Raw genomic sequence first — 17,291 nt, 5'->3', positions numbered from 1 at the left:
GTAAAGTGCAAGCACTGGTATGCTGCTGTTTATTTGTACTGGCTTGCAAGAGCCAACTGTTAAGTTTCCAGGAGTTTTGCAAGCTGGTTGACATTACGTTGGTAGTGTGAAATTAGCCACTGCTGTAGGTGTGTTTACACCATGGAAATCAGCAAATGTTGCAAATTGAGACTTTTCTGTCCCAAGTGGCGCAGCATCCCCAACAGGGGGCATAACACTTCTTTGACTACACTTAAAAAAATACATATTTTATCTTTTGGAAAGATTTCAATGTTTTATATATTCAAAAATAAAAATAAACCTGTAAGAATGGGAAAAATTAATAACTAAACTGAAAGCAAATGGAAACAAATGAGGCGGGTGGGTTACTTGAGGTCAGCAGTTTGAGACAAGCCTGGCCAACATGGCAAAATCTAGTCTCTACTAAAAATACAAAAATAGCCAGGCATTGTGGCATGCACTTGTAATTCCAGTTACTCAGGAGCATGAGAATCTTCTGAACCCAGGAGGCAGAGGTTCCAGTGAGTCTAGAGATCGCGCCTGTGTGAAGGAATGAGACTCTGTCTCAGAAAAAAAGAAAAAAAAATGGAAACAAATTCTTAATTATCTTTAGTAGGTTGATTTATTGAGATGGTATGGGTAAAGCAATTATAAAACTATCTTAGATATATCACAAGTTTGAGCAAAAAAGTTGATATTCTGAGGTATGGTTTTCATTGTTAAGGAACGTGCATGCAAATATGGATTGGAGGAAGTGAAAGAGGACCTTGTGGGATGGATTTGAAGGTTTTTATGTGAACTCATGATTTTTAATATATATTTATATGTATGAATATATGCATATATATGTGCACATGTAAATATATGTATGTTCATGTGTCTATATATGAGTGTACATATGTATGTGTGTGTTTCTCTCATTCTCTGAATGTGTGTATGTTCTAGCTCTGTCTGCTAAATGAACCAAGAAGCAAAGATACCCCAGTAGCAAGGGACACATCTTGTGCCCAGATCTTGGTCTCTAATTCTGTTCCTACTGAAAGAAAAAGGATTCCTCAGAGAAATAACTGATTCCAGGGCAGGTGGAAGAGGAAAGTGTAACACTTTATGTCAGAAAGTAAGTTCTAAACGAAATAATGATGAGAGCATATCACAGGGACATAGGAAACAACAAGAAGGGCCCCCCATTGGTTCAATAATAAATTATAAATCGTTAATGTTGGCATTCATGAGTCAATATGGATAATAAATAGACAACTAAGTATAGTTGTCCTCTGAACAATGCACAGATTAGGGATGCCAACCCTCCATGCATTTGAAAATCTGCATATGACTTTTGACTCCTCCCAAACTTAGCTACAAATAGGCCATTGTTGACCAGAAGCCTTATCAATAACATAGTCAAGTCACATATATTTTGTATGTTATATGTGTTATGTACTGTACACTTACAATAAAGTAAGCTAGAAAAAAGAAAATGTCATTAAAAATCACAAGGAAGAGAAAATATATTTACTATTTATAAAATGGAGGTAAATTACTATAAAGCTCTTGTCATTACATTCAATAGACTAGGAGGAAGGAGAAGAGGAATAGTTGGTCTTGCTATCTTAGGGGTGGCAGAAACTGAAGAAAATTTGTATAAAAGTGGAACGACGTTGTTCAAACCCACGTTGTTCAAGGGTCGACTATAGATAGGTAAGTAGATAGCTAGATAATGGAGTAAATAATTGAAGGAGAAGGGAGAGCACTTGCTTTCAGTAGAATGTTAAGTACTTACTATAAATATAGAGACAGTGTTGAATTTGATCACAATTAAAATTACCAGTGAAGGCCAGCAGACATCATATCTCCAGATATGATATCCTGGGAAAGCCATGCATCACCTACCAAGTAGTCTGTCCAGAAATGTATAACCTGGATATAATTATGAGGCAATATCAGGTAAACCTCAAGTAAGTAAGGTTCTGTTATACAAAAGGGTGATTCTCCCAAAATGTTAAAATCACTAAACACAAAGGAAGGCTGTAGAAATGTTCCTACATTAAAGGAGATAAAAGAGACATGATGACTAAAGCAATATGTGACTCTAATCTAGATTATGTACTGAAGGGGAAGAATGCAATAGAGGCCTTATTAGATCAGCTGACAAATTTGGAATATGAATCCTAGATTACATGAAAGCATTGGATCATTGATACATTTACTGAAGTTGATAACCGTACTGTGGATATGTAAAAAATATCCACTTTTTTTTGTAAATATATACTGAAGTATTTGTGGGTGAAGAACCATGACATATGTAACTTTCAAAATATGTGTGTGTGTATGTGTGTGTGTGTGTGTGTGTGTGTGTGTATGTGTATAGAGTAAGAGAGACAGAGACAGGAAGAGAAGAACAAACAGACAAAACAGAGATAGAGTTGGCAAAGGAAAAAAGGCAAATGAGGTAACATGATAATGGATGAATCTGGGTAAAGGTTATCACATATTTTCTGTATTGCTTTTATTCATTCATCTTCTCTGTAAATTTGAAATTATTTTCAAATAAAAAGTTAAAAAGATTATACAATGCTAGCTCACACCTGTAATTCCAGCACTTTGGGAGGCTGAGATGGACAGATCATGAGGTCAGGAGATTGAGACCATCCTGGCTAACACAGTGAAATCCCCTCTCTACTAAAAACACACAAAAAAGAGCCAGGCATGGTGATTGGCACCTGTAGTCCCAGCTACGTGGGAGGCTGAGGCAGGAGAATGGCATGAACCTGGGAGGTGGAGCTTGCAGTGACCCGAGATCGCGCCACTGCACTCCAGACTGAGTGACAGAATGAGACTCCATCTCAAAAAAAAAAAAAAAAAAAAAGATTATACAATGCTGTATCTCGTGAGTTCATAGTTTTATATGTATAACATTATATATATATGTTAAGTTTATAAGTTCAACTGAATTGATAAACCACTGAATCTAAGATTTTTTTTGAGATATCTAATGATATAGTTGAATTAATTGAATATACATGTTGAGGAACTTTTTCAATAAATATGATATGATCACATACAATAAAGTGTTAGATCATGTGTTTTTATTTATATTAACTGGCAGAATATTTTGAATATGATAATTATCCCTACCCTATCATCTAGAATCTCATGTTGAGATTATTTCCTTCTAAAAGTCTGTCTGCCTTAGTAAGGCACGTAATACATTACTATATTAGTGTATAGGTGATTTTACTAAAAGCTATATATTTTATGTTTTGATGGGTACAAGATCTTAATTCATCTACATTTTCTTCACTCCATTAAGAAATAAATTAAGTCCAGATGTTATATTACTCAAAAGGCAGCTTTTAACTCATGAAGTATCAAAATGTACTATAGTTTCTTATTGGCACATTTTCCTGTTCTTCACTAGAGATTTTTACCTGTGAAATCAATCACCCCGGCTCCTGGCGCATATAATGAACCTCGAACTGCTCTCAAGTCCTTGAAGAAAACATCAGGACTGAAAAATATTCCATTTGGTCAAAGTGCTGTTCGATTCACACAGGACATCAGGACAGAGGAAATGCCAGGTTAGCAATTTATCTCTGTATGTCTACTCTTTGGCTTTATAAAGTAACTTAATGTTCTTAACAAGATGGATACACCAGAGAGTATATTTTCTTTTTTGTCCTATGGTTGGTGTCATTTTAAGTCAACATTTTTTAAAGCGTTCACTATACATTAAACACAGATAAATCAAAATAATACACAGTTTTAGTAAGATTTCAATTTAACATTCTGCACATCTTAATTATAATTTTCTATTGTTTTTCTTTATTTGGTAAATTTTCTGACTTTTTCTTGGCAGATGAACAACATATATCAACTATGTGGTCACTATTAGTAATATAATTTATGATGTTCAGTTTTGTTAAACTTTTTATTTCAGAGGTTTACAATCACATATTCTGGTATTCTCAGTGGATATTCTAGTGTTCAGACTGACAATATAGAATCAAAATAAATTATAAAATTGCTGACATACAGTTCTGGGTATCTATTGCTGTACAACAATCTTAGTGGCTTAAAACAACAGATTTTTCTCTTATATCTCATTATTTTGTGGGAAGGCTAGAAGGCAAGGCTCAGATGGGTCTATTATTCAAAGTATGTACTTAGATCCAGCATGGCTGCCTCAGGGCGGCCTGACATTTAACATGGTGGCCTAGGGTTCCATGAGACCTGACCAGATGCTGCGAGATTTTTTATGACCCAGCCACAGAGCTCCCAGGATATCATGTCTTCTGCATTCTGTTAGTTAATTAAGTCACTCAGAGTAGCACATATTGATTGGAAGGACATGAAACTTTATCTTTCAGTGAGAAGAGTAGCAAAGAATTGATGGCCCGTTTTAATCTACTATATGATCAATTCCTTGGCCACAAAAATATTTACATTATTCCTACATGCACCTACTCCTTCTCAAGGACCCAAAAGTTTCATATAATTATGTCATAATTTCACAGTCCAGGATCATTTTTTAAAAAATGTTTTGAGACATGATCTCTCTCTCTCTGTCATCCAGGCTGGAGTGCAGTGGTGAGATCATAATTCACTGCAGCCTCCAGCTCCTGGCTCAAAGGATTCTCCTGCTTTAGCCCTCTGAGTAGATGGAACTACAGGTGCCTGCTACAATGCTTGGCTATTTAAAAAAAAAATTTGGCCAGGCACGGTGGCTCACACCTTTAATCCCATAATTTGGGGAGGCCTAGGCAGGTGGATCATGAAGTCAGGAGATCGCGACCATTCTGGCCAACATGGTGAAACCCCATCTATACTAAAATACAAAAAGTTAGCTGGGCGTGGTGGCGCACATCTGTAGTCCCAGCTATCGGGGAGGCTGAGGCAGGGGAATCGCTTGAACCTGGGAGGCGGAGCTTGCAGTGAGCCGAGATCGTGCCACTGCGCTACAGCCTGGTGACAGAGCAAGACTCTGTCTCAACAAAAAAAAGGAAAAAAAAAAAGAAAAAAAAATGTGGAAATGAGGCCTCCTTTTGTTGCTCACGCTGTTCTTTAACTCCTAACCTCAAATGATCTCTCCACCTCAACTCTCAAAGTATTGGCATTACAAGCATAAGCCACAACTCCCAGCCCTGGATCTTGTCATCTAAGTTAGGTATAGGTGCAGATGAGGATTCTTGTGTGTGGTTCTTAAGGTACAGCTCGTTCTCTATAAGCAGAACTGTGAACCAAAGAGAGGGTTGTTTCATCCACTGTAGGGTGGTGGGAGAGATATAGGATGATCCGATCAGACACTCCTATTCAGGAAAAGGGAAAACTGGAGGCCCGCAACAGTCACAGTACCATAGCAATTCTGAAATTCAGCTGGGCACATATTAGCATTTCCTTGATGAGGATCCAGTAAGGCTCTCTAGGGGGAATGATTTTCTATGGTTCTTTGTTCTGCCTTTTAGGCTCTTGGTTCTTCTCTGAGTCATCATTTTTCTCTATGAAATAGGCTGTGTTTGCAGCTGTAGCTTTCTCAGCCTGCTTCTATCAGCTTCTTTTCATTTTTACTCTCATTGTCCCTTTTATTCTTATAAAACCTTTGAATTTCTGATTGTATTAATTTATAAACAAATCCACTAGGTAAAAGCCACACTTACATTTTCTTAGAAAACTTTTTAAAATCACCTGTGAGACTATTACATGTTTTGTATCACCTTTGTCTATTTTGTCTCTTTTTTATCACCTTTGAGACTATTATGTTTTTAACACCCTTAGGTTGTTAGGGCACCATTGTCTAAGTGAAAAGCGTCTAGGATACAAGACCTTAAGATTCTTAAGGCCCCTTTTCGAGAGGTTCTATGAGGGATTACCATAACTATTTCTAAAAATTAAACAAAAGATCTTACAGCCAAATCCTGCTTTTTGTCTTTGCCTTTAAGCCACTTCTTACTTTGAGAGATTTTTGTTGTCTGGATAGACTGGGGATGAAAACAGTTTATTTTCAAATCTAGGAAATTCTAGTTCCTTTCTATTTCTTATATATTCTCCTTGAAAAGTTAACACTTTATTACTTTTAATTTATTTATTTTTAACTTTTATATTAGGTTCAGGGGCACATGTGTGGGATTGTCATATAGGTAAATTTGTGTCATGGGGGTTTCTTGTACAGACTATTTCATCACCAGATATTAATCCTGGTACCCATTAGTTATTTTTCCTGATTCTCTCCCTCCTCCCACCCTCCAGCATTGGTAGGCCCCATTGTCTGTAGTTCCTCTCTATGTGTCCATGTGTTCTCATTATTTTGCTCCCACTTATAAGTGCAAACATGTGGTATTTGGTTTTATGTTTCTGTGTTAGTCTGCTAAGGATAATGGCCTGTAGCTCCATCCGTGTTTCTGCAAAGGACATGATCTCATTCTTTTTTATTGCTGCATAGTATTTCATGGTGTATATGTACCACATTTTCTTTATCCAGTCTACCATTGACATGCATTTAGGTTGATTCCATGTCTTTGCTGTTGTGAATAGTGTCTCAATGAACATACACGTGCATGTGTCTTTGTAACAGAACAGTTTATATTCCTTTGGGTATATACCTAGTAATGGAATTGCTGGATCAAATGGTAGTTCTAGAAAACTGAACACTGTAAACTCTTTCCTATCTATACCTTCTCACACATGGATAAAAGGAACTATTGGCACTTTGACATTCAGCCTGGACATTTCCTTAGTTAGAATCCAGCAGTTCATTAGGTATTTTCTTCATTACCTCAAGCATTAGTGTTGCTAAAATTTCTGCCATTGCATAATACCAGTTATCATTTCTCCATCCTCTAATAACATTTTCCTCACTGTCTTTCAGGTCATCACCAACAGTATCCTCAAGGCCTTTATTCTAACTCATCGGGTTGCTCTACTTTCTGACCGATTGCCTGATTCCAAAGTCACTGCCACAAATTTTAGAGTTCGGTTATAGTAATACACTTGGTATAATTGTTTGCTACTCATTCCATGGAGAGATTGAGTTTCTCTTCTCCCCTTCAGTCTTGACTAGCCCTGGTGCTTTCTTAACCAATGCATGGAGTGGAAGTGATATTCTAGCACTTCTCAGATAAAACCATTTGCTTTACAGATTGACCTGGGCCTCTTGAAACAGTTGGTCTTGGAACCCTGAGCCTCTATGTTGAAGTACAACTACTTTAAGAGTGCCGTTTGAGGTTAGCTCAGTAGTGTTTATCATTGTAAAGTTGAAATAATCAAAAGGGTCAGAATCCCTTTTAAGGATTCTGTTTAAGAGAGTTTATTCAAGTGCAAAGGTTAGAATAGCTATTCAAGTAACACAGACTCCAAAGGAATGGGGTCAGTGCTCCTAAGGTGAAAAGGTCTTGCTCTTATATTCTTATAGTCAGAAAATAAAGAAATTTAATAGGATTATAACATTTTTTTAAAAAGCTGGTTTATGAGTTATAGCAATTTGATTAGTTATAGCAGTTTAGCTATAGCTGTTTTCCTTTTCCAATTTAAAAGAGTGCATTTAATATTCCATCTTAGACAATGCGATAGTCATGAGATCTTTGTGTCAGAGAAGTAAAAGGAAAGTTAAGCTATAATGAAGATCAATAGTGGAGAGGCAAGGGGTCTTCTCTGGCACTTTTTAGTGTTTTACAGTATTTTAGAAAAAAATGTGGGTACAGAAAAAGTGAATCTATAATCAGAGGAACAAAAGTTACAGCTGTCTGTCATGTGATTCAGGTTGCATAAACACAATCCTTTAAGGCTCAAAATAGTTTAAAGTTCCAACAGCTTTGATTTTGAGTTATGTATTTATATATCATGAATCTGAAATCCAAATTATTTCTAAATATTAACTTATTGCGTCGCCCAGTTACTCTAAGATTGGGTCTTACTGTCAGTTTGATGATCTAGTATATTACAAATAAAATATTATACATTCTTCAAAGTTTATTTATAAAGGGCAAGTTAAATTAAGAATGACCTCTAAAGTGTAATCTAGAATCTTACATGTTTTAAGGATTAGTAAGAATGGTCGTCATGGAAATATGATTTCTTTTCATTTAATTATTAGAGTACAGTAATGAATTGGACTTGTAAAGCAGTCATAGAGCAGATTTGACCACCTAACGTGGAGCTCCAGAATGTTTGCTGTTATAAGGCACTCCTAAACCTTTTAACTCTCCCATAGCAGATCTGATCTGGGGTTCCTGGGCATTTCTACACTTAATGACTCTACGATAAATATAAGAAAGTTCTAATGTGAGTGAATCATATGATCAGAATGGCTTTCCAAGTCAGAAGCTTAATGAGGTAGTACCTGAGACGTGTATGTCTGAGGTCCCTAGCCCTGAGGATGCTATATTAAGTACTTAAACTCTCCTGCAAAGTGCTATGTTATGCTCTTGAGCCAGAAGGGAGATAGATTTGACATAGTTACTTGTTATTTGTATATCTTAAGTGGTGGCTCAAATAGTTTCCATTATACTTTCTGTTTATCATTTTCCTAAACATTACCACTGGAAGAATGTTGAAAGGCGGCAGGAATCATATGTATTAGCGCTTAGGTTTTTTGAGAGTTGGCACAACAGAATTTTCATAGATATTTTTAGGGAATAGAATAGAACTGGAATATTTGAAAAATTGGAAAGAGTTTGTTTACAGTTAGAGAGAAATCTTATATGTGTCAGAAGTATGAAAGATATTTCCATGCAGAAAGATTTCATCACTTTTAGATCTGGAATGAACCAAAGTGACATCTAACCCAGTACAAACCAATGACACTCTTTTGTCAACTGTTTCCTGCCTGTGATGAGAAGAGGTCCTACCAGAACATAAATCAACACAGCACTCTCTTCATTCGGAAGGACCAGTTACAAAATGCTTAGTGAAATAGTCAATTTACATTTAGTTGTAAACTGCTTATCTTGTAGATTGTTCTTGGACAGATACTGATCTAATCAATTCCTATTATTTTTAGATGAGGAACTTGAAGCCCTGAAAAACAAATGAGATTTAAGTGAAGTTTCATATCTATTTAGTGGCAGGACTAATTTGGTAGAATGCAGATAACATGAGTACAACCAAGTTAAGTGTTCTTTAAGCATATCATATTGCATCTGATAGATATTGCTGCTCACTAGAATTGATTTTTTAAGCAACATACTCAAATATTTGTTTTAAGTATTTGACTGTCTTGATAAAAACTTTTCAACAGCATAGAAAGTTGTAATATTTTGAATGAAAAATATGTGAACCTAAATTCACTCAGACTACCACTGTGGAAAATATTCCAGGTTATGAATATGCACAGAAAAATAAAAGGCAAAAATTAAAATAACTTTTGTGACAGGGAGGTCAAGTGATAGGATATATTATTTTTTTGTCAAATTTATTTTGATGCTGCTGTATTATTCTTTGAAAATTTAGTGTTGAGATTTATTTATTTATTTCTGCTCTATTGAGGTATACCAAATACATAATAAAAATTATTCATTTAAATGTGTAATTTGATGAGTTTTGGTAGATGTATGTAGTCAGGCAATCACAATTACAGTAATGTTTTGGAGCACTTTAATCATTCCTAAAAAGTTTCTTCATGTTCCTTTGCAGTTAATCTCTATTCCCACTCTGGCCCTAGGAACTGTTTCTACCGCTATGATTTTATCTTTTCTAAATTTACATAAAAATGGAATTATATATTATTCAAGCTTTTGAGTCTGCCTTTTTTACTTATGATATTTTAGAGATTCGTTTATATTGTTGTGTTTATCTTTCTTTTTTATCGCTGAGTAGTATTCCATGGTTTGGGTGTAGCACATTTTGTTTACTTATTCATCAGCTGGTGGACACTTGGGTTCCTTTCATTTCTTTTGGGAAAATATCTAGAAATAGAATTTCTGGTCATATGGCAAGTATATTAGCCCGTGATCATGCTGCTGATAAAGACATACCCAAGACTGGGCAATTTACAAAAGAAAGAGTTTTAATGGACTTACAGTTCCATGTAGCTGGGGATGTCTCGCAATCATGGCGGAAGGTGAAAGGCATGTCTCACGTGGCAGCAGACAAGAGAAAGGAGCTTGTGCAGGGAAACTCCTGTTTTTAAAACCATCAGATCTTGTGAGGCTTATTCACTATCATGAGAACAACATGGGAAAGACTCACCCCTATGATTCAATTACCTCCCACCTGGTTCCTCTCAAGACACATAAGAATTGTGGGAGCTACAATTCAAGATGAAATTTGGGTGGGGACAGAGCCAAACCATATCATTCTACCCTAGGCCCCTCCCAAATCTCATGTCCTCATATTTCTAAACAAATCATGCCTTCCCAACAGTCCCCAAAAGTCTTAACTCATTCAGCATTAATTCAGAAGTCCACAGTCCAAAGTATCATCTGAGACAAGGCAAGTCCCTTCCACCTATGAGCCAGTAAAATCAAAAGCAAGTTAGTTCTAATGGGAGTACAGGCCTTGGGTAAACACACCCATTCCAAGTGGGAGAAATTGACTGAAACAAAGGATCTAAAGGCCCCATACAAGTCTGAAATCCAGCAGGGCAGTCAAATCCTAAAGCTCCAAAATAATCTCCTTTGACTTCATGTCTCACATCCAGGTCATGCTGATGCAAGAGGTAGGTTCCTACAGTCGTGGGCATCTCCAGCCCTGAGGCTTTGCAGGATACAGCCTCCCTCCTGGCTGTTTTCATGGGCTGGTGTTTTGTCTGTAGCTTTTCCAGGCACATGGTGCAAGCTGTCGGTAAATCTACAATTCTGGGGTCTGGAATACAGTGGCCCTCTTCTCATAGCTCCACTAGGTGGTGCCTCAAGAGGGACTCTGTGTGGTGACTCTGACCCCACATTTTCCTTCTGCACTGCCCTAGCAGAGGTTCTCCATAAGGGCCGCCACCCCTGCAGCAAACTTCTGCTTGAACATACAGGAATTTCCATACATAGCTGCCAAGGCTTGGGGCTTGCACCCTCTGAAGCCACAACCTGAGTTCTATGTTGGCTCATTTTAGCAATGGCTGGAGTGGCTGGGATGCAGGGCACCAAGTCCTTAGGATACATGTAGTACCAGGACCCTGGGCCCAGTCCACAAAATCACTTTTTTCTCCTAGACCTCTGGGCCTGTGATGGGAGGGGCTGCCATGAAGACCTCTGACATGCCCTGGAGACATTTTCCCCATTGTCTTGGGGATTAACATTCAGCTTCTCATTACGTATGCAAATTTCTGCAGCCAACTTGAATTTCTCCTAAGAAAATGGGTTTTTCTTTTTCTATCACATTTTTCTATCAGGCTGCAAAATTTGTGAACTTTTGTGCTCTGCTTTCCTTATAAAACTGAATGCCTTTAACAGCACCCAAGTCACATCTTGAATGCTTTGCTCCTTAGCAATTTCTTCTGCCGGATAGCCTAAATTATGTCTCTCAAGTTCAAAGTTCCACAAATCTCTAAGACAGGGGCAAAATGCCACCAGTCTGTTTGCCAAAACATAACAAACGTCACCTTTGCTCCAGTTCCCAACAAGTGCCTCATCTCCATCTGAGGCCACCTCAGCCTGGACTTTATTGTGCATATTGCTATCAGCATTTTGATCAAAGCCATTCAACAGGTCTCTAAGAAGTTCCAAACTTTCCCACATTTTTCTGTCTTCTGAGCCCTCTAAACTGTTCCAACCCCTGCCTGTTATCCAGTTCCAAAGTTGCTTCAACATTTTCGGGCATCTACAGCAGTGTCCAACTCTACTGGTACCAATTTATTGTATTAGTCTGTTTTCATTCTGCTAATAAAGACATACCCCAAACTGGGCAATTTACAAAAGAAAGAGGTTTAATGGACTTATGGTTCCACATGGTTAGGAAGGCCTCACAATCATGGCAGAAGGTGAAAGGCATGTCTCACATGACAGCAGACAAGAGAAGAGAGGTCGTACAGGGAAACTCCTATTTTTAAAACCATCAGATCTCATGATACTTATTCACTATCACAAGAACAGCATGGGAAAGATCCACCCCCTTGATTCAATTACCTCCCACTAGGTTCCTCCCATGACACACGGGAACTGTGGGAACTACAAACAATTCAAGCTGGGATTTGGGTGGGGACACAGCCAAACCATATCTGCAAGTATATGTTAACTGTATAAAAATTTGACCAAATTTTAAAATGTGACCATGCCATTTTGCATTTATGCCAGAAATACGTGAGGGTTTGTTCTAAATAAAAAACCCTTAATTAAAAATTACTCAATTCAAAAGGTGCATATAAAAGTATGCTTATTCTTATATATGATACTTTTAATAATTTTAGGTCCTGGGTTTTATAATATCTTGAACAATACTATAATTGCCAGTGTTAGAAATATCTGCTCAAAGAAACAGAAGAAAAGTGCATTTGGTTCTTCTGTTCCTCGGACTTTCTTCTTGGTTCAGAAAGAAGCTTCTGCTACCCCTGGGCCTGCTGCTTATCAGGTAACACCTTCATACCAAAATAATATTCTTTATGTTGACTATCAAGCTCTTAGGGTTCTCTTGAAATTACATGTTATAATTAATAGAAAAGGATGTAAAATAGTTATTATAACCATATTCCATATGTTAAGGAATGTAAGAGAATTATTGATCATATTAAATAATAGAGAAATGGCAGAAATAAAAAACACAAATTGAATTTCTAGAGATGAAAAATATAGTGTTTGAAAACATATGCTCTGGGGATGTGTTCATGGGAAGGTGATCAGAATGGTGAAGGCACGTAAGTTTAAACCATGTAACCCAAAGAACATTTGAAAAAAATGAAGATGCTTAATACAGGGAAGTAAAGACTTAGGGAGAATAAACTAGACAATTGATTTTAAAATGGAAAGCTTTCTAATTTGGAGAAAGGTCTGTGTGACACATGGAATTCTTTTTTTATTATGATTTTATTTTATTTTATTTATCTTTCATTATACTTTAAGTTCTAGGGCACATGTGCACAACGTGCAGGTTTGTTATATAGGTATACATGTGCCATGTTAGTTTGCTGCACCCATCAACTCGTCATTTACATTAGGTATTTCTCCTAATGCTATCACTCCCCCAGCCCACCACCCCACGACAGTCCCTAGTGTGTGATGTTCCCTATCCTGTCTCCAAGTGTTCTCATTGTTCAATTCCTACCTATGAGTGAGAACATGTGGTGTTCGGTTTTCTGTTCTTGTGTTAGTTTGCTGAGAATGATGGTTTCCAGCTTCATGTCTCTGCAAAGGACATGAACTCATCCTTTTTTATGACTGCATAGTATTCCATGGTGTATATGTGCCACATTTTCTTAATCCATTCTATTATTGATGAACATTTGAATTGGTTCCAAGTCTTTGCTATTGTGAATAGTGCTGCGATAAACATATGTGTGCGTGTGTCTTTATAGTACTATGACTTATAATCCCTTGGATATGTACCCAGTAATGGAATGGCTAGGTTAAAGGGTATTTCTAGTTCTAGTTCATTGAGGAATCACCACACTGTCTTCCATAATGATTAACTAATTTACACTCCCACCAACACTGTAAAAGCTTTCCTATTTCTCCACAGCCTCTCCAGCATCTGTTGTTTTCTGACTTTTTAATGATCACCATTCTAACTGGCATGAGATGGTTTCTCATTGTGGTTGTGATTTGCATTTCTCTAATGACCAGTGATCATGACGATTTTTTTGTGCCTGTTGGCTGCATAAATGTCTTCTTTTGAGGATATCCTTTGCCCACTTTTTGATGGTGGTGTTTTTTTCTTGTAAATTTGTTTAAGTTCTTTGTAGATTCTGGATATTAGCCCTTTGTCAGATGGGTAGATTGCAAAAATTTTCTCCCATTCTGTAGGTTGCCTATTCACTCTAATGATAGTTTGTTTTCCTGTGCAGAAGCTCTTTAGTTTAATTAGATCCCATTTGTCTGTTTGGGCTTTTGTTGCCATTGCTGTTGGTGTTTTAGTCATGAAGTCCTTGCCCATGCCTGTGTCCTGAATGGTATTGCCTATAGGTTTTCTTCTAGGGATTTTATGGTTTTAGTTCTAACTTTTAAGTCATTAATCCATCTTGAATTAATTTTCATATAAGCTGTAAGGAAGGGATGAAGTTTCATCGTTCTACATATGGCTAGCCAGTTGTACCAGCATCATTTATTAAATAGAGAATTCTTTCCCCATTGCTTGTTTTTGTCAGGTTTGTCAAAGAGCAGATGGTTGTAGATGTATGGTGTTATTTCTGAGGCCTCTGTTCTATTCCATTGGTCTATATCTCTGTTTTGGTACTAGTACCATGCTGTTTTGGTTACTGTAGCCTTGTAGTATAGTTTGAAGTCAGGTAGCATGATGTCTTCAGCTTTGTTCTTTTTGCTTAGGATTGTCTTGGCAATGCAGGCTCTTTTTTGGTTCCATATGAACTTTAAAGTAGTTTTTTCCAATTCTGTGAAGAAAGTCATTGGTAGCTTGATGGGGATAGCATTGAATCTATATATTACCTCGGGCAGTATGGCCATTTTCACAATATCGATCCTTCCTATCCATGAGCATGGAATGTTCTTCCATTTGTTTGTGTCCTCTTTTATTTTGTTAAGCAATGGTTTGTAGTTCTCCTTGAAGAGGTCCTTGACATCCCCTTGTAAGTTGGATTCCTAGGTATTTTATTCTCTTTGTAGCAATTGTGAATGGAGTTCACTCATGATTTGGCTGGCTGTTTGTCTGTTATTGGTTTATAAGATGCTTGTGATTTTTGCACGTTGATTTTGTATCCTGAGACTTTGCTGAAGTTTCTTATCAGCTTAAGGAGATTTTGGGCTGAGATGATGGGGTTTTCCAAATACACAGTCATGTTATCTGCAAACAGAGAAAATTTGACTTCCTCTTTTCTTTACTGAATACCCTTTATTTCTTTCTCCTGCCTGATTGCCCTGGCCAGAATTTCCAACACTATGTTGAACAGGAGTGGTGAGAGTGGGCATCCCTGTCTTGTGCCAGTTTTCAAAGGGAATACTTCCCATTTTTGCACATTCAGTATAATACTGACTGTGGGTTTGTCATAAATAGCTTTTATTATTTTGAGGTACATTCCATCAATACCTAGTTTATTGAGAGTTTTTAGCATGAAGGGCTGCTGAATTTTGTTGAAGGCCTTTTCTGCATCTATTGAGATAATCATGTGGTTTTTGTCTTTGGTTCTGTTTATATGATGGATTATGTTTATTGATTTGCATATGTTGAACCAGCCTTCCATCTCAGGGATGAAGTCAGCTTGATCTTGGTGGATAAGCTTTTTGATTTGCTGCTGGATTCAGTTTACCAGTATTTTATTGAGGATATTTGCATCAATGTTCATCAGGGATATTGGTCTAAAATTCTCTTTTTTTGTTGTGTCTCTGCCAGGCTTTGGTATTAGGATGATGCTGGTCTCATGAAATGAGTTAGGGAGGATAGTTAGCTCTTCTCATTGAATTGATCCCTTTGCCATTATGCAATGGCCTTCTTTGTCTCTTTTGATCTTTGTTGGTTTACAGTCTGTTTTATCAGAGACTAGGATCGCAACCCCTGCTTTTTTTTTTTTTTTTGCTTTCCATTTGCTTGGTAAATCTTCCTCCATCCCTTTATTTTGAGCCTATGTGTGTCTCTGCATGTGAGATAGGTCTCCTGAATACAGCACACTGGTAGATCTTACTCTTTATCCAATTTGCCGGTCTGTGTCTTTTAATTGGGGCATTTAGCCCATTTACATTTAAGATCAATGTTGTTATGTGTGAATTTGATCCTGTCATTATGATGTTAGCTGGTTATTTGGCCCATTAGTTGATGCAGTTTCTTCATAGCATTGATGGTGTTTACAATTTGGCATGTTATTGCAGTGGCTGTTACCAGTTGTTTGTTTCCATGTTTAGTGCTTTGTCTAGGAGCTCTTGTAAGGCAGGCTTGGAGGTGACAAAATCTCTCAGCATTTGCTTGTCTGTGAAGGATTTTATTTCTCCATCACTTAGGAAGCTTAGTTTGGCTGGATATGAAATTCTGGGTTGAAAATTCTTTTTAAGAATGTTGAATATTGACCCCCCACTCTCTTCTGGCCTATAGGGTTTCTGCCAGTGGAGAGATCTGCTGTTAGTCTGATGGGCTTCCCTTTGTGGGTAAACTGACGTTTGTCTCTGGCTGCCCTTAACATTTTTTCCATCATTTCAACCTTGCTGAATTTGAAAATTATGTGTCTTGGGGTTGCTCTTCTCGAGGAGTATCTTTGTGGTGTTCTCTGTATTTCCTGAATTTGAATGTTCGCTTCCCTTGCTAGGTTCAGGAAGTTCTCCTGGATAATATCCTGCAGAGTGTTTTCCAACTTGGTTCCATTCTCCTCATCACTTTCTGGTACACCAATCAAATGTAGATTTGTTCTTTTCACATAGTCCCATATTTCTTAGAGGTTTTGTTTGTTTCTTTTTACTCTTTTTTCTTTACAATTGTCTTCTCACTTTATTTCATTAATTTGATCTTCAGTCACTGATTCCCTTTCTTCCATTTGATTGAGTCAGCTATTGAAGCTTGTGCATGCATCATGAAGTTCTCGTGCCATGGTTTTCAGCTCTGTCAGGTCATTTAAGGTCTTCTCTACCCTGGTTATTCTAGTTACCCATTTGTCTAACCTTTTTTCAAGGTTTTTAGCTAGCTTCCTTGCGATGGGTTCTAACATGCTCCTTTAACTCGGAGAAGTTTCTTATTACCAAGCTTCTGAAGCCTACTTTTGTTAACTCATGAAAGTCATTCTCCACTCAGCTTTGTTTTGTTGCTGGCAGGGAGCTGCAATCTTTTGGAGAAGAGGCACTCTGCTTTTTAGAATTTTCAGTTTTTCTGCTCTGGTTTCTCCTCATCTTTGTGGTTTTATCTACCTTTGCTCTTGGATGGTGACCTACAGATGGGATTTTGGTGTGGATGCCCTTTTTGTTGATGTTGATGCTATTCCTTTTTGTTAGTTTTCCTTTTAATAGTCAGGTCCCTCAGCTGCAAGTCTGTTGGCATTTGCTGGAGGTCCACTTCAGACACTGTTTTCCTGGGTATCACCAGCGGAGGCTGCAGAAAAGCAAATATTGCAGAACAGCAAATATTGCTGCCTGATCTGTTTTATGGAAGCTTCGTCCCACAGGGGCACCTGCCTGTATGATGTGTCTGTCAGCCCCTACTGGGAAGTGTCTCCCAGTTAGGTTACACGGGAGTCAGAGTCCCACTTGTGGAGGCAGTCTGTCCATTCTCAGAGCTCAAATGCTGTG

At 37.5% G+C, this 17,291-nt stretch overlaps 1 protein-coding gene across 1 annotated transcript in view; it reads left to right on the top strand.

The window, feature by feature from the left end:
• The window catches only part of STPG2 (sperm tail PG-rich repeat containing 2), a 542,222-nt gene that overhangs the window by 146,671 nt on the left and 378,260 nt on the right, over positions 1 to 17,291 (top strand). Inside the window, exons 6-7 of the mRNA XM_030919072.1 lie at positions 3,419 to 3,578; positions 12,329 to 12,489. Of these exons, the coding sequence (XP_030774932.1) occupies positions 3,419 to 3,578; positions 12,329 to 12,489 (321 nt within the window). The remainder of the gene's footprint in view (positions 1 to 3,418; positions 3,579 to 12,328; positions 12,490 to 17,291) is intronic.

This window comes from Rhinopithecus roxellana, chromosome 2, assembly GCF_007565055.1.
Source record: "Rhinopithecus roxellana isolate Shanxi Qingling chromosome 2, ASM756505v1, whole genome shotgun sequence".
In the NCBI taxonomy this organism is placed as follows: domain Eukaryota; kingdom Metazoa; phylum Chordata; class Mammalia; order Primates; family Cercopithecidae; genus Rhinopithecus; species Rhinopithecus roxellana.
The sequence above is the reverse complement of the archived record's forward strand: the minus strand, read 5'-3'. Positions and strand labels throughout refer to the sequence as shown.